This window comes from Rhinopithecus roxellana, chromosome 19, assembly GCF_007565055.1.
Source record: "Rhinopithecus roxellana isolate Shanxi Qingling chromosome 19, ASM756505v1, whole genome shotgun sequence".
Taxonomy (NCBI): domain Eukaryota; kingdom Metazoa; phylum Chordata; class Mammalia; order Primates; family Cercopithecidae; genus Rhinopithecus; species Rhinopithecus roxellana.
In genome coordinates, this window is record NC_044567.1 from 75,854,558 (window position 1) to 75,879,718 (window position 25,161).

General features: G+C 39.7%; 1 protein-coding gene across 9 annotated transcripts in view; it reads left to right on the forward strand.

Annotated features, from left to right (window-relative positions):
• TLK2 (tousled like kinase 2) overlaps positions 1-25,161 on the forward strand; it is a 142,517-nt gene that overhangs the window by 71,477 nt on the left and 45,879 nt on the right. For all 9 annotated transcript variants that reach the window (XM_030923440.1, XM_010380079.2, XM_030923438.1 and 6 more), the window contains 5 exons: positions 4,440-4,535; positions 5,773-5,865; positions 11,762-11,872; positions 16,487-16,623; positions 24,324-24,476. In XM_030923440.1, the coding sequence (XP_030779300.1) occupies positions 4,440-4,535; positions 5,773-5,865; positions 11,762-11,872; positions 16,487-16,623; positions 24,324-24,476 (590 nt within the window). The remainder of the gene's footprint in view (positions 1-4,439; positions 4,536-5,772; positions 5,866-11,761; positions 11,873-16,486; positions 16,624-24,323; positions 24,477-25,161) is intronic.

Below are 25,161 nucleotides of genomic sequence, written 5' to 3' on the forward strand. Positions count from 1 at the left end.
GAAACGAACCAAAGCAGTTTGTCATTTTATACTATAAAATATTGAAAATCAAGTGCTAAACTGATACTTTACTTTTAAAGTTGTTTATTGAATTATCTGTTAACTCTATGATCAGGCATTGTTTTTTCGTCTTGGATTTTTCCTTTTGTGCTGTTGGGGTTGTCTTCAAAATGTATTTCGTTTAACTGAATGAGGGATCAGAGTGATTAATATAGGTTGTTGGCATGGATTTTTTTTTTTTATAACATAGTCTCTTTGTTTTCCAGTTTTGCATTTCTAGATTTTAACATAGGACCAGGCACAGAGGATCACATTTAATGTTGAATGAATGATCAGTTACAGCATTTTTTTCTCTAACTGATCTGAGCATTGTCACATGAGGTCCTTATATTGTGTAGTACCTTTTACCTTTTAAAAACATTGTTTTCATTTTCATGAGGATTTTCTGCTTCCCAACTGAGGAATTTCCTAACTGCCTACTTCCTCAGTTAACTTTTGCATTTTTACTTATCAATGAACTATTTATATGTGTATTTTTACAGAAAGCTTTCATTTGGAAACATCACACTGAATCACTTTCTAACACCCTCAGTTTGCTAGAAGAAAACTTAGAAATAAGCATATGTAAACCCATATACCGTACATCAAGAACTCTGTAGAAGGGCCTTTTAGCTTCCTCTTCTATGGGATCTGGCAACACAGAGCCCTTCCTGCAACTCCCAAAAGCAGATCTCTATCCAACACAGGCAAATCCAGGCAGGCTGATGATTAATAACCAATGGAGGGGTGTATTTGCTGCATAGGAATAAATGCTAACCTTAGATAGTCAATGATTCCCTGAGATCGCTGAGGATCCCTATGATTCCTCTTCTCTGTTTCTCTGATGGTATCTCATTTTGTGTATTATATTCAGAACTTGCATTATGGGTATTTAAAGTCCTTTGGAAGGTGCTTTAAGTTTTTGAGGCTTTTCTTTACCCTCTAGTGTATTGGAGCAGAAATGCTTATACTGCAGCATGGTGTTAAGGAAAGTGCGCACACTGTTTTTTGTTTATGGTATTCCATGGAAGTTAAGTGCACACACTTTGAACTTCCTAACTGCCTACTTCCTCAGTTAACTTTTGCATTTTACTTATCATTGGGCCATATGTATATATATGTGCCTTTTTTATTGTTATTTTTATTTTGAGATGGAGTTTCACTCTGTCACCCAGGCTGGAGTACAGTGGCGTGATCTCAGCTCACTGCAACCTCCACCTCCTGGGTTCAATCTATTCTCCTGCCTCAGCCTCCCAAGTAGCTGGGACTACGGGCACGCACCACCACACCCAGCTAATTTTTTATATTTTTAGTAGAGACGAGGTTTCATCATATTGGCCAGGCTGGTCTTGAACTCCTGACCTCATGATCTGCCTGCCTTGGCCCCGCAAAGTGACGGGATTACAGGCATGAGCCACTGCACCCGGCCCTATGTGAGCTTTAATTTAGAAATATCTCACTAAATCACTTTCTGACACCCTCAGTTTGCTGGAAGAAAACTTAGAATCAGATATAAGCATTTTTTTTTGTATTTTGTTTTTTTTTTTTTTTTTTGAGACGAAGTCTCGCTCTGTTGCCCAGGCTGGAGTGCAGTGGCCGGATCTCAGCTCACTGCAAGCTCCGCCTCCCAGGTTTACGCCATTCTCCTGCCTCAGCCTCCCGAGTAGCTGGGACTACAGGCGCCCGCCACCTGGCCTGGCTAGTTTTTTGTATTTTTTAGTAGAGACGGGGTTTCACCGTGTTAGCCAGGATAGTCTCGATCTCCTGACCTCGTGATCTGCCCGTCTCGGCCTCCCAAAGTGCTGGGATTACAGGCTTGAGCCACCGCGCCCGGCCAGATATAAGCATATTTAAACCAATATACCATATATCTAGAAATCTGTAGAAGTGTCTTTTAATAATTTGATTCTTTTTTTTTTTTTTGAGACGGAGTCTTGCTGTGTCTCCCAGGCTGGAGTGCAGTGGCGCGATCTCAGCTCACTGCAACCTCCGCCTCCAGGGTTAAAACAGTTCTCCTGCCTCAGCCTCCCAAGTAGCTGGAATTATAGGGGCCTGCCCCCATGCCTGGATTATTATTTTTTTTTGTAGTTTTAGTAGAGACAGGGTTTCACCATGTTGGCCAGCCTGGTCTTGAACTCCTGACCTCGTGATCCGCCCGCCTCGGCCTCCCGAAGTGCTGGGATTACAGGCGTGAGCCACTGCACCTGGTCTAATCATTTGATTCTTATCGGCTCTTATTATAAATATAGTTCAAGCAGTCATTTGTATAGAAACACATTGTAAAAGGAGAGGATTGTAAGAGCAATCAAATGATAACTGAAGGAAAGAATGCTTGTATCCTAGTGCATTATAATACTTGAGGTTCATAGTGATGACCCTTAATTAGTAAGAAAAGATAGGATTTGCTGCATTCTCGAGTAGAGAACATTTTTAGTTATTTGGAATCATATAGACCTGGCGCTCCCCCAGCGACCCCCACCGCAAGATGGAGTCTTGCTCTGTCACCCCGTCTGGAGTGCAATGGCGTGATCTCGACACACTGCAACCTCCACCTCCTGGGCTCAAGCGATTCTCCTGCCCCAGCCTCCTCAAGTAGCTGGGATTACAGGTGCCCACCACCACACTCAGCTAATTTTTGTATTTTTTTTTTTTTAGTAGAGACGAGGTTTCACCATGTTGGCCAGGCTGATCCTCAACTTCTGACCTTAGCTGATCCACCCACCTTGGCCTCCCAAAGTGCTGGGATTATAGGCCTGAGCCACCGCACCCAGCCTCAAATCATAAATTTTTTGTTGTTGTTGAGACAGGTCTTGCTCTGTTGCCCAGGCTGGAGTGCAGTGACAGTCTTGGCTCACTGCAAGCTCCGCCTCCCAGGTTCAAGCGATTCTCCTGCCTCAGCTTCCTGAGTAGCTGGGATTACAGCCACATGCCACTGCACCCGGCTAATTTTTTGTATTTCCAGTAGAAATGGTATTTCACCATGTTGGCCAGGCTGGTCTTGAATTCCTGACCTCAGGTCATCCACCTGCCTTGGCCTCCCAAAGTGCTGGGATTACAGGCATGAGCCACTGTGCTCAGCCTCAAATCATAAACTTTTTAAAAAAAGGTTTATCCCTGACCCTCTAGATTAGGTTATATGCCCTGTTACATACTCTTTTAACACTTACCCTAATTGTGATTGTGTATTTATTATATGATTGTTTATTCAACAGTTTCTTTCAACAAATATTTACTAAGTGTTTAGTAAATCTTCTTTTGGATTGTAAGCTTCATTAAGGCAGAGTAAGTACTGGGTCTATGGTTTCTCTTGGCCATGTGCACCTAGCACCTAGCACAGTCCTTAGACATAGACCTAGGGAGTACTTAATAAATAGTCATTGAATGGATACATTAAAATGGCATTAATAATGCTGCCTGATAAGGCTGTTGTGAGCCTTCAATAAAATCATGTGTAGGAAGTGCTACTTTGCTCACAGGCTGGTGGTAACAGTGTACTGTGGTCATTGAGAGCAGTTATTGTGGACACAACCCCCAATTCTGGTTCCCCCACCTACTAGCTCTGTGAACCCACATAGGTCCTTAATATCTCTGATTTTTATTTTATTCATCTGTAAAATGGAACTAATAATTACACTTACAGGACAGAGTCTTGCTCTGTCACCCAGGCTGGAGTGCAGTGGTGCGATCTTGGCTCACTGCAAGCTCCGCCTCCCGGGTTCATGCCATTCTCCTGCCTTAGCCTCCCAAGTAGCTGGGACTACAGGTGCCCGCTACCACGCCTGGCTACCATGCCTGGCTAAATCTGTATCAAAAAAAAAAGGTACTGTTGAGGATATAATATAACCTGAATAGGTTAATAACCTGAATAGGTTAATTATATTATGGAACCTAAACCATATAAATTTAAAATGCCTTAGAATACCCAGTCAGCAAGTGACAGTATTAGAAATCAACTTGGATTTTAGACCGCTGTGTGTTCATGGATAATGTTTGTGTTTAGGAGTCTATTCTGAATAGTGGTTTGCAGTCCTTTACGTGCATCCCCTGTGCACTGGATGCGTCACTCCCCTTTTCTGACTAAAGCATATGCAAATACAAGTGAAAAAGTCGAGTTATTACAGGAATAACTTTTTTTCTAATTTTCATATTTTAAAAATTCATTTGTAAGCATTTGATACTTTAAACCTGTTTCCAGGAGCTTGGTATGAACTACCATGTCCAGCCCTTTGTCTCATATTTGAATTGTTTTACTTTCTTCTTGGCCACATGGCCCTGACTTCTCACTTTCATAAGAAGGGTTTGTATTGTGGAGATAATTATGGAGTTGTTTGCATTAATACAAGTGTTTGTGGAAGAAGATGCCAAACTTTCCTGTAATTGGTAATGCACCTTTATTGTAGGCTCAGCAAAACAGTCCCTCATCTACAGGATCTGGCAACACAGAGCATTCCTGCAGCTCCCAAAAACAGATCTCCATCCAGCACAGACAGACCCAGGTAGGTTGGTGATCGATATAATCAATTGAGGGGCATAACTGCTGTGTGGGAATAAGTGCTAACCTGTGTAGTCTGTGATTCTTCTCTGTCTTCTCTGACCACCTCATTGTTTGTGTGTATTATATTCAGAACTTGCATTATGGGTATTTAAAGTCCTTTGGAAGGTGCTTTAACTTTTCTTTACTCTTCTGGTGTATTGTAGCAGAAATGCTTATGCTAAAGCATGGCGTTAAGGAAAGTGCACACTTTTTTTTTTTCAGTATTCCACAGAAGAAAAGTACCTCCACTTTGAAGGCCTAAGTTCAGATTCTGTCCTGGGCCTCAGTTTTTCTTAGTACAAATCATCTGTGAAAATGTGCTTGGTTCTCGTGATCTCAGACAGTGTATACAAAGTGTTTCTTAGTAGTGTACTTGTAGTAGGTTTTCCATAAATGTTAATTCCCTAGTTTATGAAAGTAGTTAATGTATTCCTTTTCCTGCTTACTTATTTATACCTGGCTAAACTTCTCTCAGATGTGAGATACCAACATGGCTTACTCCTTAAATTGTGTTCAGAAACTCTTTAACTTAGGGAGTATTCTGAACATTTGAGGATTATATCTGCAAAGGATGGTGGCTATAGCTTCCATTTTGTAGTTTTCAGTATACTGAGTTTTCTTGAAGCCTCTTTTGATACTATATATATTACCTTCAAGACAGGATGGTTGGCAATCTAGGAGAATTTCTTAAATCTCAAGAACTATACAACTCCCTGGAGCACATTTGAATTTTATCTAAATCACCACCAGCTCTTGTACAGTTCAGTTAGATAATAGAGCACTCAGGTAGCTTCTTCTCTTCCCTTCTGATTGCTCTCTGTTTCCACCAGATGGCGCATTTGTTCCTTAGACATTTGGGTCAAGTCTCCTATGAGATCCTTTTCTATTCAAAGTTAGTTTCATTACTGGAGTAACATGTTTCTACATTGTTCAGTGCACAGTAGTGAGAATTCATACATTTGATTCCAGAATTAACGTGTGTTTGAAGTGTAGGTGTAGTGGGACGTAGGAAACCCAGCAGAGGACTTGAAGAATGAGATGAGACAAGCAGATTTCATTTCTTGAGCTATGTGATTCTAGGCCATTTGTGTGAGCAAGTGCTTTTTTTCCAGCCCCCCCGAGAAAGGTAATGAGAAAAGTGTGATGACATATAACATGTTGAGACTAATCCTAAATTTGTTTTACCTTTGTCTCTGTAGTCCGACCTCACAATAGAAAAAATATCTGCACTAGAAAACAGTAAGAATTCTGACTTAGAGAAGAAGGAGGGAAGAATAGATGATTTATTAAGAGTAAGTATTAAAATGTGGTAAGAGATTTTATAGCAAGCACCATTTGTTATGTATATTTGTATTATGTACATATCATAGTAGTAGTTACTATAGCCAAATAACAAAATGAAATAATGAACATTTGGGTATTTTTCTTTAATTGAGGGAATCCGAGTAGGAACCAGGTTCCTACATTCTAAACACTACCTTTAAATTGGAAGTCTTATACTGTAGTATATTTAATGATTGAATTTATACTGAAGAAATAGATAGTGGAGTGGTATTTCATCTAGAACCGTGGGAATAAGTATAAAGTGTTGTTTTCCCATTCCAGAGAAGTTTTTTTTAATATTGTTGAATTTTATAAGCTATTTCAAAAGGACTTTTTAGCCCGTTTTGCCTTTTGGCTCATACTTTTAAAAAAGTAAAAAGGGCTGGTCATGGTGGTTCACATCTGTAATCCCAGCACTTTGGGAGGCCGAGGCAGGTGGATCACTTGAGGTCAGGAGTTTGAGATCAGCCTGGCCAACGTGGTGGAAAGAAACCCTGTCTCTACTAAAAGATATAAAACATTATCCTGGTGTGGTGGCAAGTGGCTGTAGTCCCAGCTACTTGGGAGGCCGAGGCAGGAGGATCGCTTGAGCCTGGGTGGTGGAGGTTGCAGTGAGCCAAGATCAAGCCACTGCATTCCAGCCTGGGCGACAGAGTGATACTTTGTCTCAAGAAAAAAATAAGTAAAAGGACTGGGCATGGTGGCTCATACCTACCACTTTGGGAGGCTGAGGCAGGAGGACTGCTTGACACCAGGGGTTTGAGACTAGCCTGCACAACACAGCAAGACCCCATTTCTACAAAAGAATACAAAATTTGCCGGGCATGGTGGTGTGCCTGGGGTCCCAGCTACTGGGAGCCTGAGGTGGGAAGATGCTTGAGCCCAGGAACTCTAGGCTGCAGTGAGCCAAGATCGTGCCGCTGCACTCCAGCCTGGACAACAGAGCAACACCCTGCCTCAAAAAAAAAAAAAAAAAAAAAAAAAAAAAGATGATACATGCTCTTTACCAAATACAGAAAAATATGTCACTCGTAATTCCATTAATTGGGATTAAACATTTGGTACCTTTTTTTTTCCAGTAATTTTTTTGAGCTGTTTGAAGTTCACAGAGAGAGAGAGAGACGTATATATGTATATACGTGTATATGTACATATATATTAATTACAGAAATGTAATACAAGTAAAAAAATTTTGGAGGTCAGATCATCATGAGTACAGTGACTTTTATTATCTTTATTATTAAACATATATGTGCTAATGTGGTAGTTAATCTGCCTCTTTAGGGTCCTGAAACCTCCAGGGCTACCGTGACACAGCGAGGTGGGAATCGGTGGCCTTGCCTTTGTCAGTCTTTCTTATTAGGCTTCGGGTACAATTTTGTTTGAATAAAGGTATATGTTTAATAATAAAGTTAATAAAAGTCATTGTACTCATGATGATCTGACCTCCAAATTTTTTTTACTTGTATTATATTTCTGTAATTAATGAAAACATAGGGTAAAATAGTGTAGTTTGACTCCTTTTTATGTAAAACCTGGAATTCAGCACATAACTAAACTGAGTCTGGCCTTTATTAGTAAAGTCTGGTGTGTTTATATTATAATTAATTTTATATATTTATTTTGAGACAGGGTCTCACTCTGTCACCCAGGCCAGAGTGCAGTGGCACAGTCTTGCAAGCTGTGCCCTCCCCAATCCCCACCTGAAGTGATCCTCCCACCTCAGCCTCCCAGGTAGCTGGGACTATAGGCATGTGCCCACTACATTTGGCTGTTTATATTATTGTTAGTTAATTTATTTTTTGAGACAGAGTCTCACTTTGTCACCCATGCTAGAGTGTAGTGGCGTGATCTTGGCTCACTGCAACCTCTGCCTCCTGGGTTCAAGTGATTCTCCTACCTCAGCCTCCCAAGTAGCTGGGATTACAGGCACGCGCCACAATGCCTGGCTAGTTTTTGTGTTTTTAATAGAGATGGGTTTTTGCCGTGTTGGCCACGCTGGTCTCAAACTCCTGACCTGCAGTGATCGGCCCGCCTTGTCCTGCCAAAGTGCTGGGATTACAGGTGTGAGTCACTGCGCTCAGCTTATATTATTATTATTAAATTATCATTTTTACTACTTTATATGATACTAAGTTCTTATGTATAGAGTATAGGCAGAGACAGCTTTATTACCAAATTTGTAGTCATTGTTAGACTTGTTTATTCAACTGATTTCAAAGCTTATCAACAGTTTTTTTATTTATGGTTTTTGTTTTATCTGTTGATGGTGATACATTTTTAAGTGATTATTTTTCAGCAAGGATTTGTCAGTGTTAAATTTTCTCTGCCTTGCAGACCTGAGAATTCTCTCTCTTGCCCTCCCATGAAAAGACAACACTGTGTGCAGGATTTTTGTGTCATAACCCCTTGTTTTGTTCATTCTCCCTCTCAAATATAACACACACATTCTCTCTCTCTCTCTCTCCTTCAGTTTTTCAAGCATTTAGTATTTCAGAGAAGTTCATGACCAAAGCAGCAAACACCATAACTTGTTAAATATTACCTCAGGGTGTATCTATATGTGGGTTTATATATTTTTATTTGGAAGATGTGTGATTATGTCTAACTATGCTTTTATCCCTCTTTATATTGGTTTCTTCTTGGCTGTTAGCTTGAATCTCTGATTTCTCTCCTTTATTTCTAACATGTTATGTCTCATTTTAATGTGATTGCCTCTTCTGAATGTCATTAAACACTGTCTTCCATATATTTCTGGCATTTACTGCAGCTCATGTGAATTTTGATTTTATTGTTTACATTTTTATTTTTTGAGACAGTGTCTTGCTGTTGCCCAGGCTGGAGTGCAGTGGCACCATCACGGCTCACTACAGCCTTCATCTCCCAGGCTCAAGCAGTCCTCTCACCTCAGCCTCCTGAATAGCTGGGACTACAGGCACGTGCCACTGTGCTTGGCTAATTTTTTTTATTTTTTGTAGGAACAGGGTCTCACTATGTTGCCCAGGCTGGTCTTGAACTCTTGGGCTCAAGCAGTCCTCCTGCCTTGGCCTCCCAAAGTGCTGGGATAACAGACGCGAGCCACTGTGCCAGGCCTATTATTTACATTTTAAATTTCCCTGCTTTTTTCCCCTCATGTAATATACTTTCTTATCCCATCCTGTATATTCTCTAGGGTTTTTGGTTCCTCTTTCCTAGATATCATGTCTTTTTGCATTCTGTGAAATATGACAAGAATTCTAAAATGTTCTTTTGATTTCTATGGGTGTTTTCAAGCTGATTTTCTGTATTCCTTGGGCCTATTTTTTTTGTTTTTATTTACTGTTGTTACTTTTATTTCCTTTTCTCCATCTTTGAATGAGAAGACCCACACGTAGTCTCAGCACTGTGTTCTGTTTTTCATTGTTCGGATATGTATACTTGCATGGAGTTGCTCTTATTCCTGTTTTTATTCATTTGGGTGCTGGTTGAATTGCCATTGAAGATTTATAATGAAATGGTTTGTGGTTGTAAAAAGCTCCTTGCCAAATTCCAGTATCTGTCAGGGTTTTGTACAGAGAAGCTCTGCTGGACTGAGAAAGAATTGTGGGTGTGCCTTTCTCCGTCATCTAACTCTTTAAGATGGAGATGATAGAGTATGAGAAAAACTTGAATCCTAACGTGGTACTGCTTTGGGAGTTTAAAAAAAAGGTTTGCTTATGTTTTCTAAGAAGCAATATGTTTCCTTCACTCACCACTGCCCCTTCTACTCCATCGTCTTCAGACGGTTGCAGTCTTTATTTGTATGTAGAGCAGTATTAAAGGAGTAGATAAGTAAAAAAGGAAGACACAGAGGGCAGCTGCCTTGTTTTTAGGTTGATTAGAACTTGTGCTTCTAGAAGATCTAGAGAATCGACAGTGGGGGAAAGACTACATGTCTTGTATATTCTTTCAGACGTCAGTCATTGAATTTTGCCATTTGGTAAGATGTTGGATATGGCTGCATTGGGGGCTACTAGCCAGCTGCTTTTTTTTTTTTTTTTTTTTTTTTTTTTAATTTTAAAAAAGAGGAAACTGTCTTGCTCTGTCTCCCAGGCTGGAGTGCTGTGGTGCACACATCACAGCTTACTGCAGCCTCGACCTCCCAGGCTCAAGCAATCCTTAGCCTCCTGAATAGCTGGCATCAGAGGCATGTGCCACCACACATGGCTAATTTTCAAAATTTTATAGAGACAGCGTTTTGCCATGTCGCCAAGGCTGGTCTTGAACTCCTGGGCTCAAGCGATGCTCCTGCCTTGGCCTCCCAGAGTGCTGGGATTATAGGCATGAGCCACGCGTGCCAGCCACCAGCTGTTACTTTAAACATGAATTCCTCAAAGACATTAGTGTCAGAAGCCACAAAAACTTAGAATTCTTAAAATTTTAAATAACTGCCAGGAGGTTGATTGATTTCATACATTTGATTACAGATTTCAAGGGAACACTCACCTTATGAATAGACTGGGTTTTCCGTAAACATTAAATGATCTTTGCTTTGTAGACTTTTTAGTATGAATTTGGTAATCACACTTACCCAAATGTAGTTACACTCTGCCTTTGATAATATGGTTCTGTACAAAAACTAACGGAAGAAATTATGCTGATAAGGAGAGGAGAAACATTTGGCGACAGAAGCTGTTTCCCATGGGTTACTTTTATAATGAAGCTATATTATACAAAAGAAAAAATGATAAAAAATTTTAACGAAGCTATAAAGTCTCAAAAATTGAGTATCATGTAGTTTGTGCTTTTAGTTTAGAAACACATAACAGGATTTTCTTTTTCATAATTTAAGTGAGTTTTCATGAGGTAATATTATTTGCTAGAAGAGCTGAGTTTTTTTTTTTTTTTTTTTTTTTTTAACACAAAGGGAATAAATTCAGGACTTACAAGTCAAATTCGTCCTTGGGTTAGTGGTTCTTTCCTTCTCTGTTATTGCAGGAGACTTTAAGTTTTTAGTCCACACTGTAGGCTTCTGACCACAGCTAAATTAACTGTATATTTACATTCTGGCATTCTTGAATCAGGACCTTGTTTGTTTGTTCTGTCTTTTGTGGGCATGGGCGTGCCTAGCTTCTCTGGTGATGAACATTTATGCAAATTTATATTTCTTAAATAAGACTAGAAAAAGAACAAAGCAAACATAAAATTCAGTAATTTTCTTGTACGTGCTTAGTCACTCTTTGTGTTTTAAACATTCATTGTAGTTTAATTTTTTTTTTTTTTTTTTTTTTTGAGATAGAGTCTTATTCTGTCACCTAGGCCGGAGGGCAGTGGCGCAATCTCGGCTCACTGCAACCCTTGCCTTTGGGTTTAAGCGATTCTCCCACCTCAGCCTCCCGAGTAGCTAGAATTACAGGCTCCTGCCACCATGCCTGGCCAATTTTTTTATTTTTATTAGAGATGGGGTTTGACTATGTAGGCCAGGCTCATCTTGAACTCCTGACCTTGAGTCATCTGCCCACCTCGGCCTCCCAAAGTGCTAGGATTGCATGTGTGAGCCATGATTCCCGGCCTTAACATTTTTTAAATTATTATTTTGTGATAGCTTAGGTGTTTGTGATTGCAAGATTAGCTGTAACTGGTTATTGGCAGGAGCAAAATATGATCAGTAGAAAAACATGCTGAACTTAGTAATTCAATTTATCATTTACAAATAGATATATTATGAGAGAATAAAGGAATGAATTATTTACTTTTTCTAACATATAGTTACTTCTTACCTGTTTGAACTTTAATTTTGCTTGTGATAGAACAACATATAGAAATGATTTTTTTTCTCTCCCTAGAAACTGCTTTTCTGTTAATCTTCTTCCTTGGAGCTAATTAAAACTTTTTTTCTCATTGAAGGCCAACTGTGATTTGAGACGGCAGATTGATGAACAGCAAAAGATGCTAGAGAAATACAAGGAACGATTAAATAGATGTGTGACAATGAGCAAGAAACTCCTTATAGAAAAGGTCAGTGAATAATGTTGGCCTAAACTCTGTATCCCAAGATACTCAATGTGTGCCGTTGTGTGGCTTTTTATTCCTTACTTGAGATGAAAATATTTAAAAGTAGAGCTTTTTAGGAACATGATTTGACAATTAGAATTTTTTCCTTGCATGGACACCAGACCAAGCATCCAGAGTGTTAATTTGGGATATGCTTTGTTGCTGTGCATTGCTTTGAGTGTGATATTGAACAGGGACAGCTTGTCCTAGTTGAGTTTATTTGGGGTATTGCTCCCCTAAATTCTTATATTCATTCTATCAATTGACGTGAGTATACTATTACTATTAGAATCATTAACAATAGTTGCATTTTTGTTTCAGAGATGGCATTTAGAGTAACTTATGTATATAATAATGTGATAATTAAATGCTTTGTGCATTAAAAAATTAAAGTTGTCATATACCTGTACATGATTACTTAATTGGCTGATGTCCCCTTTATTATATTCATTGGTTAGTTATCACTTATCTCTGTTAGTAGTTATTAGTAACTATTAGAAGGTTTTTTTTTTTTTTTTTTTTTTTTTTGAGACTGAGTCTCGTCCAGGCTGGAATACGGTGGCATGATCTCAGCCCACTGTAGCTGTTGTCTCCTGGGTTCAAGCAATTCTCCTGCCTCAGCCTCCTGAGTAGCTGGGTTTACAGGCGTGTGCCACCATGCCTGGCCAATTTTTGTATTTTTATACAGGGTTTCACCATGTTGGCCAGGCTGGTTTTGAACTCCTGACCTCAAGTGATCTGCCTGTCTCGGCCTCCCAAACTGCTCTGTTTACAGGCGCTCACCACTGTGCCCAGCCTATTTCTTAGAAGTTTTAGGAAGGCTATACTTCCTAATGATAATATTACAAGAACAAACTAGAGGTTTGAGATGTACTGGGGATTTATTTTCCTGAAATCTTTGGAATGTTGTTAAAAAGAAAGTAAACACTGTCTCAGTAAAAGTGAATGGATTATTTTATTGAGGCCGAAGATACTGGGGAAAATTTTGTTTCATTCTTTGACTCATTAATCAACTTTATAGAAAAGAAATCACTTTTTAAAATTTTTTCTGAGAGTGAGAAAAAATAAAATATATGCTAATCCAGATAATTTCTTTGAAGTTTTAGAATACTTCTGGAAATCAGCATAGATTCAGCCAGTTGTACTAAACTCTAAATAGCATACTACAAAAAGTAAACATAATGCTGTCTCTGAGTTCTCACAGGAAAACAGAACTTTCTATTTGCTAGGAGTAGTACATAACAAAATTTAAATTTGTTTCCAAAATTGTAGTGCCTACTTAATTGACTTTCTAAATAGGGAGTGTTTATTGAGTATCTGCTACACCGTGATGCAATATAAAGAAGCATAAATGGGCTGGGTGTGGTGGCTCATGCCTGTAATCCCAGCACTTTGGGAGGCCAATGAGGGCGGATCACTTAAGGTCAAGAGTTCGAGACCAGCCTGGCCAACATGGTGAATGAAACCCCATCTCTACTAAAAATACAAAAATTGGCCGGGTATGGTGGCGTACGCCTGTAATCTTAGCTACTCTGGAGGCTGAGACACGAGAATCACTTGAACCCGGGAGGCGGAGATTGCAGTGAGCCTGAGATCATGCCATTTCACTCCAGCCTAGGTGGTAGACTGAGACCGTCTCAAAACAAAAACAAGCAAAAAAAAACCACACAAATGAAAATGCAATCATAGAGTGCAATATTATCTTTCATAGAATTTGAATACATAAAAACTCTTATAACTTAATCATAAAAAGGCAACTCATTAAAAATGAGCAAGAGACTTGAGCAGATAGTTTACAAAAAAAGAGTATATAAAAATACGCAAATGGCAAGCATGAAAACATGTTCAATGTCATTATCCATCAGGAAAACTCAAGGTAAAACTAGTGTGAGATAGTACTACAGACTCAGTAGAATGACTAGAAGTAAAAAAAAACCTGACAGATCCAAGGGTTGGTGAAGATAGGGGACAGCCTGATTTCTTACACCAGTAGAAATGTAAAATATTACAGCCACCTCAGAAGGTTTTTGGACAGTTTTTCTATTTGAGATAAATATGCACTAAATCCTGTGATCCAGCAGTTCCTCTCCTGGCATTTACCCAAGACAAATGAAAGCAAATGTTGGCCGGGCATGGTGACTCACACCTGTAGTCCCAGTACTTTGGGAGGCTCAGGCAGGAGGTTCACTTGAACCCAGGAGTTTGAGACTAGCCTGGGCAGCACAGTGAGACCATCTTTATTTTTAAAAACGGAAGAAAGCAAATGTCCATAAAAGTGCTTGTATGAGAATATTCATGGCAATTTTACTCATAGCCAAAAACTGGAAACATCCTAGGTGTCTCTTAACAAGTGAATGTATATACAAATTATGATATGGTCATACAGTGGAATACTACTCAATAATAAAAAAAAGAATGAATTTCTCATGATAGAACAGTTTGCATGAATGTGAGAAACAAAAGACACAGTTCTGCCATCAGAGGGTAACAGTCTACATGAGGGTGGGGGAATAACATACATTCACATATATAAGGAAACCTATTCAGGTGAGCAGTGCACTTACTAAGAATTCACTAAAGTTAGCTGGGCGTGGTGGCACACACCTGTAGTCCTAGCTACTCAAGAGGCTGAGGTGGGAGGATCACTGGAGCCAGGAGTTGGAGGCTGTAGTAAGCTGTGATTGCACTGCTGCACTCCAGCCTGGGCAACAGAGTGAGACCCTGTCTCTTAAAAAAATAAAAGAAGGGCCGGGCGCGGTGGCTCAAGCCTGTAATCCCAGCACTTTGGGAGGCCGAGACGGGCGGATCACGAGGTCAGGAGATCGAGACCATCCTGGCTAGCACGATGAAACCCCGTCTCTACTAAAAAAATACAAAAATCTAGCCTGGCGAGGTGGCGGGTGCCTGTAGTCCCAGCTACTCCAGAGGCTGAGGCAGGAGAATGGCGGGAACCCGGGAGGCGGAGCTTGCAGTGAGCTGAGATCAGGCCACTGCAATCCAGCCCCGGCAATAGAGCGAGACTCCGTCACAAAACAAAACAAACAAAAATAATAAAAAATAGAAAAATTCACTAAAATAAATCAAGGGCAGGAGACTAATTGGAGAAAGCTGTAAAGAAGAGGAAAAATGTATTCTGGGCATGAAAAACTGCAGCTATAAATTGCCTGTCAGTTGAAAATAGGACATCTCAAGGACGTTTATCCCATGGTATCATCTCTCACAGTACTTTATTCTTTTCCTTTGAATTATTTACCACAGTTTGTACTTAGAATTACCAATTAATATATTTAGTGGTTATAACCCCCCCTCTCTCTAGGCTGTGAACACCAGTTTTTTTCTATGTTCTATACTTAACATTCTTACAGTTCATGACGTATAATTTGTTTTAAATAAACCTATGTTCAGTGAATGATGTTCTCAGGAATCAGGAGTATATAAGGTGTTCCGGAGTAAGAATTCTGCAGGGAGGCACATACAATCTTCTAGTGCATGGAGGAGTTTTTCTTGTTTGGATCCAAAGTTTGGTAGCAAAGACCCATGGAAGATTTGGAACATCAAACTGGAAATGTGCAAAGTGGTGTTCTGAGAAGATGAATTGTCAGCAGTTCTCTGGAAAAGATTAGAGAAGAAACAGAAAATAGGGAAACAGCTTAAGAGCTAGGCATTGATGTGGCCCAAATGTGAGATACTGAACTCTAAGATTAAAAACACCTAGGCAGGCTGGACATGGTGGCCCAGGCCTGTAGTCTTTGCACTTTGGGAGACGGAGGTGGGCTGATCACTTGAGGCCTGGAGTTCAAGACCAGCGTGGCCAACATGGTGAAACCCAGTCTCTACTAAAAAATAGAAAAATTGGCCGAGCATGGTGGCTCACGCCTGTAATCTCAGCACTTTGGGAGGCTGAGGCGGGCGACTCAGGAGGTCAGGAGTTCGAGACCAGCCTGGTCAACATAGTGAAATCCCGTCTCTGCTAAAAATACAAAAATTAGCTGGGCATGGTGGCATGTGCCTGTAGTCCCAGCTACTTGGAAGACTGAGGCAGAATAATCGCTTGAACCCGGGAGGTGGAGGTTGCAGTGAGCTGAGATCGCACCACTGCACTCCAGCTTGGGCAACAGAGTGAGACCTCGTCTCAAAGAAAAAAAAAAATTATCCGGGTGGGGTGGTGCGCACCTGTAGTCCCAGCTACTCAGGAGACTGAGGCGGGAGAATCGCTTAAACCTGGGAAGCAGAGGTTGCAGTGAGCCGAGATCATAGCTCTGCACTCCATTCTGGGCGATAGAGCAAGACTCTGTCTTAAAAACACACACACACACACACACACACACACACACACACATAGACAGATTGGGAAAGCTTTACCAAGGAAGAACCTGCAGTTGTTTCATTATTCTATCTTGTTTACTTTGTTTGAATAGGAATAGTAAGTCATCCAAGGAGTCATTATTGACTGTTCTGAGAAAGTGTATGGTTTTCAACAGTGTGTTTCCTGATAATGTTAAATGTTTTAGTTTCTAAGAAGTGTCTTTATCCATGCTAATTGATATTGAATTCCTTTTTTTGTCTGTTTCCCCTAAGTCAAAACAAGAGAAGATGGCATGTAGAGATAAGAGCATGCAAGACCGCTTGAGATTGGGCCACTTTACTACTGTCCGACATGGGGCCTCATTTACTGAACAGTGGACAGATGGTTATGCTTTTCAGAATCTTATCAAGTAAGTGAATTGTTATGATTAAATGGAGAATTGAGAAGTTCGTTTGGATTTTTTAGGTTTTCTATAATTGTAGTCATTAATAATCCTAGTATTGGTAGTCATCTTTTCAGTTAGTTTTTTAGTCACCACATGTGGAAAGAAATGTGTCGAATGAAGTAAAGTCCTGAAAAAAAAGACACAAGTAAAATCAGGAATACAGAATGAGTTCCAGAAAATAAAAGAATCAGAATTGCTGAAGCTAAGGAAGAAAAACCTAGGGTCTGACTTTCTATCTTTCTAATTATATAATGAATTTTCATTAAGAGTCTGTTTAGCATTTATTCTGGATCCATAGAAAAATGAAATGTGAAAGGACCTGAGAAAGAATTTCCTGAGTTAAGTTTAGGTATAAAGCAGAATAAAACCATTGAAGAACTTTATAGGACATGTTCCTGGGATTATTTAAGGAGATAGTGTCCAGTCATCAGAGAGTCATTTCCTGGAAGGCAGTGGTGACCAGCCCCATTGCATGTGCCTGTCTGCAGCTTGGAATCTTGAACATTCATTGTCTTTGTCATAACTTTTGCTTTGAAGCATTTAGGTATTTATTCCAAGGAGGGAATTAACATTTAAAATCCTCAAATTCCAACTGTGTGACTAGCTACCATTAGCTTAGATCTTTAAATGTATATCGATATCTTCAGATTGCAGTGCCTTTTGGTGTATCTTTTTTTTTTTTAATCTCCAGGTCATGATGAGTTGGAAGGTTCTATAGACTGCCTTTCCTTCCTTCCTGTGTTTTTTTGCTGAAATAGCTTGTTGAGTATGAATTGGGAAGCATATGACTACTTTTGAGTAATAATGAAACAAATAAGAAACTTATGCGTGAAAGAAAATACAAATATTGATGCTATTTATAATATTTGTTAAAACTAACCTCTGAATTACATGTTAGTAGTCCTTGTTTTATGTGTGAAACATTAACCTCCAACTTAGATTAAGCATGTTTTTGCTTCATGATTGTTCCTCATGTATGTATATTTTGGTGTGTGAAGAGGCTTTCAAGTCAAAGAATACCTTGAAAGGAAAGCACAGACTTTTCTTAGGCCAGCAGCAGACATTTAGAGCAGCATTCACTCTGCATTCTTAAGCATAGGTGGCTGGTGATAGCAGAGGTATCAGGGCAGTATAAACAGCGGTTACATGGAGGTATGATACCTGTTTATAACATCCTGGCCAAGAAATGCAAGTTGCCCTGGAAGTGACATACCATCCAGTTTCCAAATTTGTTAAAAGAGAATCAGAAGAAGATAAAACTTAAGATCCACATAGTGGCCAAAGCCACCTAATGCTTACACTGACTTCTAGTAGTGGTAGTGGCTCTGAGCAGCCCTGTCAATGGCTACTATTTAGATGGCAGTCTTTTTAGACTTTGATTCAGGAAAGATGGTGAGTTTGTATAGAGATGTAATTAGTTTTAAGAAGTGCTTGTGACTGGGCGCAATGGCTCATGACTGTAATCCCAGCACTTTGGGAGGCTGAAGTGGGTGGATCAGTTGAGCCCAGGAGTTCGAGACCAGCCTGGGCAACATGATGAAACCCTGTCTCTACAAAATATACAAAGATTAGCTGGGTGTGGTGGCCCTCACCAGTGGTCCCAGCTACTTGGGAGGCTGAGGTGGGAGGATGACTTGAGCCCAGGAGGAGAGGTGAGTGATGCAGTGAGTGGTACAGTGAGCCGAGAATTGCACCACTGTCCTCTAGCCTGGACGACAGAGCCAGACCCTGTCTCAAAACAAAACAAAACAAAAAGAAGTGATTAAACTTACTGCTGATAGTAGCAATATCTTATCTCATATTCTAAAAGCAACTTGATGCCCATGAGGGTCTGGAAATCTGTATGGTAGAGTACAAAATGATGACTTTGCTGTAGAGCCATCAAATCAGAGGAATGAGACTATGTAAATGAAATCCCTAAGTAGGACTGTTCACTGTAGGTGGATAGCACTGTTTTACTGTTTTAAGCCATATAAATGGCAAGAAATCTATGTCTTCTCTTGGGAAGCTGTTTCTGGCTGATGTCTATTAATTATAGGTATTTTAGTTCCTGAAATTTTGCTTTAATAAATTAATTTCCTTCAGTATAGAAATTGAAATTCTCCAGTTGTAAAAGGCTATATCTAATAACCTCAGAGATGACAGTTCTGCACATGAGAAACTCCAAGACATGTGAAGTAATTTGGTGGGTGAAGTAGCTGAACACTAACAGCAATACTAGGTTTTATGGGAAGAGACAAACCTAAAGGCATTTAAAAAATGAATCAGATAATGACATATAACCTCAATAGGACCCTTAACACCGTTTTGTTGTTGTTGTTCTTTTTATTCCCTGGTTCTTTTTTTGAGTGATCTTTAATTTCCTAAAACAGAAGGTTCATTGTCTAATAGGAAATTTATATCAGATTTGTAATATTTTTTGGCCAGTTTAGTAATTTTTGCTTTCCACAGTATGTTTGTTGAAAAAGTAACTTATTTTATAGTTCTGAGAAAGTAATGTTAAATACTAAATGTTAATGTTATTCAGTGTACCACTTTTTGTTTAAAGAAGTCTTAAACAGTCCATGGCAAGACAATAAAAATTATTTACTAAGACTTTGTTTATGTTGAAATAAACAAAATTGAAGTAATGGGATTTGGCCACACGTGGTGGCTCACACCTGTAATCCCAGCACTTTGGGAGACTGAGATGGGTGGATCATTTGAGGCCAGGAGTTTGAGACCAGCCTGGCCAACATGATGAAACCTTGTCTCTACTAAAAATACAAAAATTAGCTGGGCATGGTGACACACGCCTGTAATCCCAGCTACTTGGGAGGCTGAGGCAGGAGAATTGCTTGAACATGGGAGGCAGAGGTTGCAGTGAGGCCAAGATTGTGCCACTGCACTCCAGGCTGGGTGACAGAGCGAGACCCTGTCTCAAAAAAAAAGGAGGTGGGGGAGGAATTTGACTTGTGTACAAAATTGTGATCATTTAAGATGCATGTAATTAGAGGAAGAAATTAAAGCTTACAGCATTGTAATGCTAGTTCAGGTATTTCTGAAGTGTGACAAGTTCCGGTATCCATTTTATTTAATTTTGAGACAGAGCCTCACTCTGTTACCCAGGCTGCAGTGCAATAGCACGATCTCGGCTCACTACAACCTCTGCCTCCTTAGTTCAAGTGATTCTCCTGCCTCAGCCTCCTCAGTAGTTGGGATTACAGGTGCCCACCACTATGCCCAGTGAATTTTTGTATTTTTAGAAGAGACGGGGTTTTGAACTCCTGACCTCAAGTGATCCACCCACCTTGTCCACCCAACCAGTATCCATTTTAAAGCAATTTATGTCAAACCATCTGATTCTGAGTCATATGATCCATAACAAAGTCATTCATTTTGTTGATTTTATAAACATTAGATCTTTAGGTATTGTATACCATTTCACAGCTCCCACTTTATACAGAATATATGAAATGCTGGGAATCTTTAAAAATCTCATCTGGCTGGTCATGGTGGCTCATGCCTGTAATACCAGCAGTGTGGGAGGCCGAGGTGGGTGGATATCCCGAGGTCAGCAGTTCGAGACTAGCCTGGCCAACATGGGGAAACCCCGTCTCTACTAAAAATACAAAAATTAGCCGGGCATGGTGGCATGCGCTTGTAGTCCCAGCTACCCGGGAGGCTGAGACAGGAGAACTGCTTGAACCTGGCAGGTGGAAGTTGCAGTGAGCTGAGATCACGCCACTGCACTCCAGCCTGGGTGACAGAGCGAGACTTCGTCTCCAAAAAAAAAAAACACAAAGCCGTCTGGAGTATTGACATGTTGTTTGAAGTTTTGAGGTTTCAGACCTCTCAGAGATAAAATAGATAACAGATTACTTTAAATAATTGTGTTAAAATAATCACTGGAAATACATGCTTGTTTTTTTTTTTTTTTGAGATGGAGTCTCGCTCTGTTGCCCAGGCTGGAGTGCAGTGGCGCAATCTTGGCTCACTGCAACCTCTGCCTCCCGGGTTCGAGCAATTCTCCTGCCTCAACCTCCCGAGTAGCTGGGAATACAGGCGCACGCCACCACTCCTGGCTAATTTTTGTATTTTTAGTAGAGACGAGGTTTCGCCATATTGGCCAGGCTGGTCTCAAACTCCTGACTTCAAGTGATCCACCCGCTTCGGCCTCCCAAAGTTCCAGGATTACAGGTGTGAGCCACCGCACCCAGCCACAGTTTTTAAAATACCTTTACTACTCATTACTTCTAGTGTAGTTGAAGTGTAGAAGGTAGTGTTGCTGCTGAAGGCACCTGCCTTCCGTTCCTGGGATGCTGTAACAAATACCATAAACTGGGTGGTTTAAAGTAACAGAAATGTATTCTCTCACACTTCAGGAGTCTAAAGATTTGAAATCAAGGTGGAGCGGGACCATACTTCCTCAAGCCTCTAGGGAACATCTTTCTTTGCCTCTTCAGCAGTGTGGCAGCCCCAGGTGTTCCTTGGCCTGCGGCGGCATAACTCCATTCTCTGCCTCCTCTTCACATGGTGTTCTCCCTGTGCGTCTCTGTGTCTCCTTTTCTCATAAGGACACCAGTCGTATTGGATTAAGGTCCTATCGTGTCCAGTATGACCTCATCTTCACTAGTAATATCTTTATTCACCCTGTTTCCAAATAAGGTCATATCCTGAGGTACTAACGACTAATATATCTTTTGGGGGACACAACCCATAATGGTGCAGAAGATTGATTATCTTGTTTTTCTTTTGCAGGCAATGGCTTTGTAAATAGAGTTATTTAGATTTGAGTGAGATGGATTTATTGGGTCCTCAGTACTTCTGTAAAATATGGAAGAAATAGCCTCTTGCTATGGGTGATGAAGGGCGAGCAATCTCTAAAATTGATGCTATACAAGAAATAAAGATCAACTCTGTGAAAGGCACTGTTATACATGCTGGGGGATATACGGATTGCTAAGGCACGATTCCTGTTCTATGAGAAGTTAGTTTGACATAATCCAGACTTTGTACTCCCAAAATAAATCTAAATGAGGTACCATTGATAGTCTCTCTTTATTCTTTTCTTCTTCGATGTAAATAGCTAAACAGTTTCAAGAACATCAAGAATTTATATGAGAATCCTTAAAATACGTAACATTGATCTTTGTTGCATCAACTTTCATGTTCAAACTCTTGTTCTCAGAATGTGCAGTTTAGGATTTCCCTAAAGATGTTTTGGAATCTGTGTCCCTTCTGTTATGGTTTATATATATGATGGCTGTGGGGATCCCTTCTTGGTGAATCTGAAGAGATTAAACATATGAATTGTCCTTGAAAATAATAGAAGATTGTTTTTATTTTATGTTTGATAAGGGTGATTGCTAAAATCTCAATTTTGCAAAATACTGTTAATCTTCAAAGACAAAATGTTGTGGCACTCCACTAAGCTACTGTATATTGTATGTTTATCTGTAGGGAGTTCAGAGTGCCTTACATTCATGGCCCCTGAAAAGTGTAGAAATGAGCTAAAGATGTTTGCCAGTTTTTTAATTGGGAAATTCATGCTCAGTTAAGGTAAATGTTTTCTCCAGAAGAAATACTGTGATTTTACTTAAGGATTCTGTGTCTCAACCCAGATTTCTTTCAAGCCATGAATGATATATACAGTTGTCCCTTGTGGGGAATTGGTTACAGGACCTCCCTCAGATACCGAAATCCATGGATGCTCAAGTCCCTGATATAAAATGTGTAGTATTTGCATATAACCTATGCATATCCTCCCATATACTTTAAATTACCTCTGGATTACCTATAATACCTAATAAATGTAAATGCTGTGTAAATAATTGTCATATTGTTTATGGAATAATAACAAGGGAAAAAGTTTGTACATATTCAGTATAGGTGCAGCCATCCTTTTTTTTTCCTCTGTATTTTCAACCTGCAGTTGGTTGAATCCACGGATATGGAGAGCCAACCTTATATATGTTCTGCAAGTAGAGATGAGGAGGTCTAGCTAATGATAATCAAAAAGAATTTTCAGGCAAACAGAAAACTCTTGAATTTTAATTTTCATTTTGTTGTTCAATTGATGTCTGATCAGTGACCTGGCTCATCCTGAAGCCAAGGGCATAGTATTTTCAAGTGACTGGTTGTTTCTTTGTAATACTCTGATTAGGTTAATCTTGCATACAGCATTGCCCTTCTAGATATGTGCAAATAAGCTGTATTGTGGGTATCTACCCTAGAGTAATCTTGGTTTTCTGCTTGTCGTTCTTCCCCGAAAGATACTGTACTAAATCTGGAAAAGATCTGACAACAGTGTTCAGGGAAGAGGGTAGAGCAACTTCCATTTGAGAGTAGGTTTTAAAAAATTAGATTCTGCCAGGCGTGGTGGCTCACACTTGTAATCCCAGCACTTTGGGAGGCCGAGGCGGGTGGATCACTTGAAGTCAGGAGTTTGAGACCAACCTAGTCAACATGATGAAACCCCGTCTCTACTAAAACAATACAAAAATTAGCTGGGCATGGTGGTGCACACCTGTAATCCCAGCTATTAGGGAGGCTGAGGCACAAGAATCACTTGAACCTGGGAGGTGGAGCTTGCAGTGAGCCAAGATTGTACCACTGCACTCCAGCCTGGGCAACAGAGTGAGACTCTGTCTCAAAAAAAAAAAAAAAAGAAAAAAATTATTATTCCACAAAAATGAAGGTTGGTTCCACAAAAGAGAATGAGAGGAAAAGCACAGTAGAGGGAGAAGGAGAAGGGAGCTATCATTTGACTGTCAATTATGATGGGTGACTTAAAGACTACCCTGTTAAATGGTTAATCTCCAATTTTGTTTATTTTTATATACCAAGTCTATAAACCTTAATATCTGTTAGGTGGTAGGATACATGAGAGAAAGTTTTTTTTTTTTAATGGAGTTTTTATTGGTCCCTAATTTGTAAACTAGTTAATCACAGAAAAATTTGACATCTTATTAGGAAATACTCTAATGGTAATGGTGTTAGATTAACTGCAGTTGTAAACTATGTTTTATGCTAATTCATTTTGTTCCCTATTCCCTAAGGAGTTCTTACTAGTTGAAGACTTTATTGTGCTTTCTCTGAATGTATTTGTCTTTTAAAAACTTAATTTAGGTGTCACTGTATCAGTGGGCGGGGTTGATGTGTAGAGTAGTAATGGCTCCCTTAGACTAGAATAAAGGATAGATCTTAAAAGAAAATCTTGTTTACTTTCTTTAGCATCCTACAAACTTGGTATTTTTTTTACATAAAACTGAGAAGCTTTCATCCAAAGAAAAAAAAGAACTTGGAACATTTTACAACTTTTAAAATACAATTTTTACTTTTAATGGGTTCAGATCAGAGAATTGTTTTCTTAGCTTTTAAAAAGGAATCAGAAAATTGTTCCTTTTGAGTCAGAAAATAAGGTCACAATAGAAATTTGATACGTTCCTTCCTGCCCACTCTGAAAATAGTAATAACTAGTGTCTTAAAGCACAGACTCATTCCCAGAAAACATCTACCACCAATTATTTGGCCCTTCCAATCTGAAGTTAAAATCAGATCTCTTCTTGACTTAAAGGGGCTTATTTTTTCTGAAATTGGATACACAAGTGACAAATTGTGTGTGTTCCATAGCTGTGGTAAAACTTTTGACTTTCTTTGTGCAACATCTTTTATATTTCTAGGCAACAGGAAAGGATAAATTCACAGAGGGAAGAGATAGAAAGACAACGGAAAATGTTAGCAAAGCGGAAACCTCCTGCCATGGGTCAGGCCCCTCCTGCAACCAATGAGCAGAAACAGCGGAAAAGCAAGACCAATGGAGCTGAAAATGAAACGTATGTTCTTTATTGACGTGAACGCTGAGACACCACACCATACCCCCAAATACAAATGTCCTATTGATTGCCACCGGCAATAGTTGTAAATTCTGGAGTTCACTCAGGTTTAAACCTTCTTTTCAGTTACATTAATGGATTCCCTCAACTCATATAAATGCCATATAAAATTAGTTGATTTTCTTAAAGCTGCTCTTTATTTAGGGCATTTTGAATGAGAGGGAAAAGTAATGTCACTTGACATCATGACTTTTGGCCACTCCTGGTTAACAAATAAGACATCATTGGATTGAAATGATATTATTGCTTACATGTGGCTCCAGGTTGTGGTACACTAGTATCGTCTTATGGGAGTTACCTGGCTGCTATTTCAAACAGAAGAATGCTCTTTACTGGTCAAAAGAGCACTTCGTTAATAGTTGCAAACTTAGGATAAGCGCCCCGAAAAGCTGTTATGTTAGAAAAGGATATTGTCCCAATAAGTCACAACTTGATCTCATCAGAATTGTTTCCTGTTCTGGGAATATAAGCAAAACACCAATATCTTTTTTTTTTTTTTGAGACGAAGTCTCGCTCTGTCACCCAGGCTGGAGTGCAGTGGCCGGATCTCAGCTCACTGCAAGCTCCGTCTCCTGGGTTCATGCTATTCTCCTGCCTCAGCCTCCCGAGTAGCTGGGACTACAGG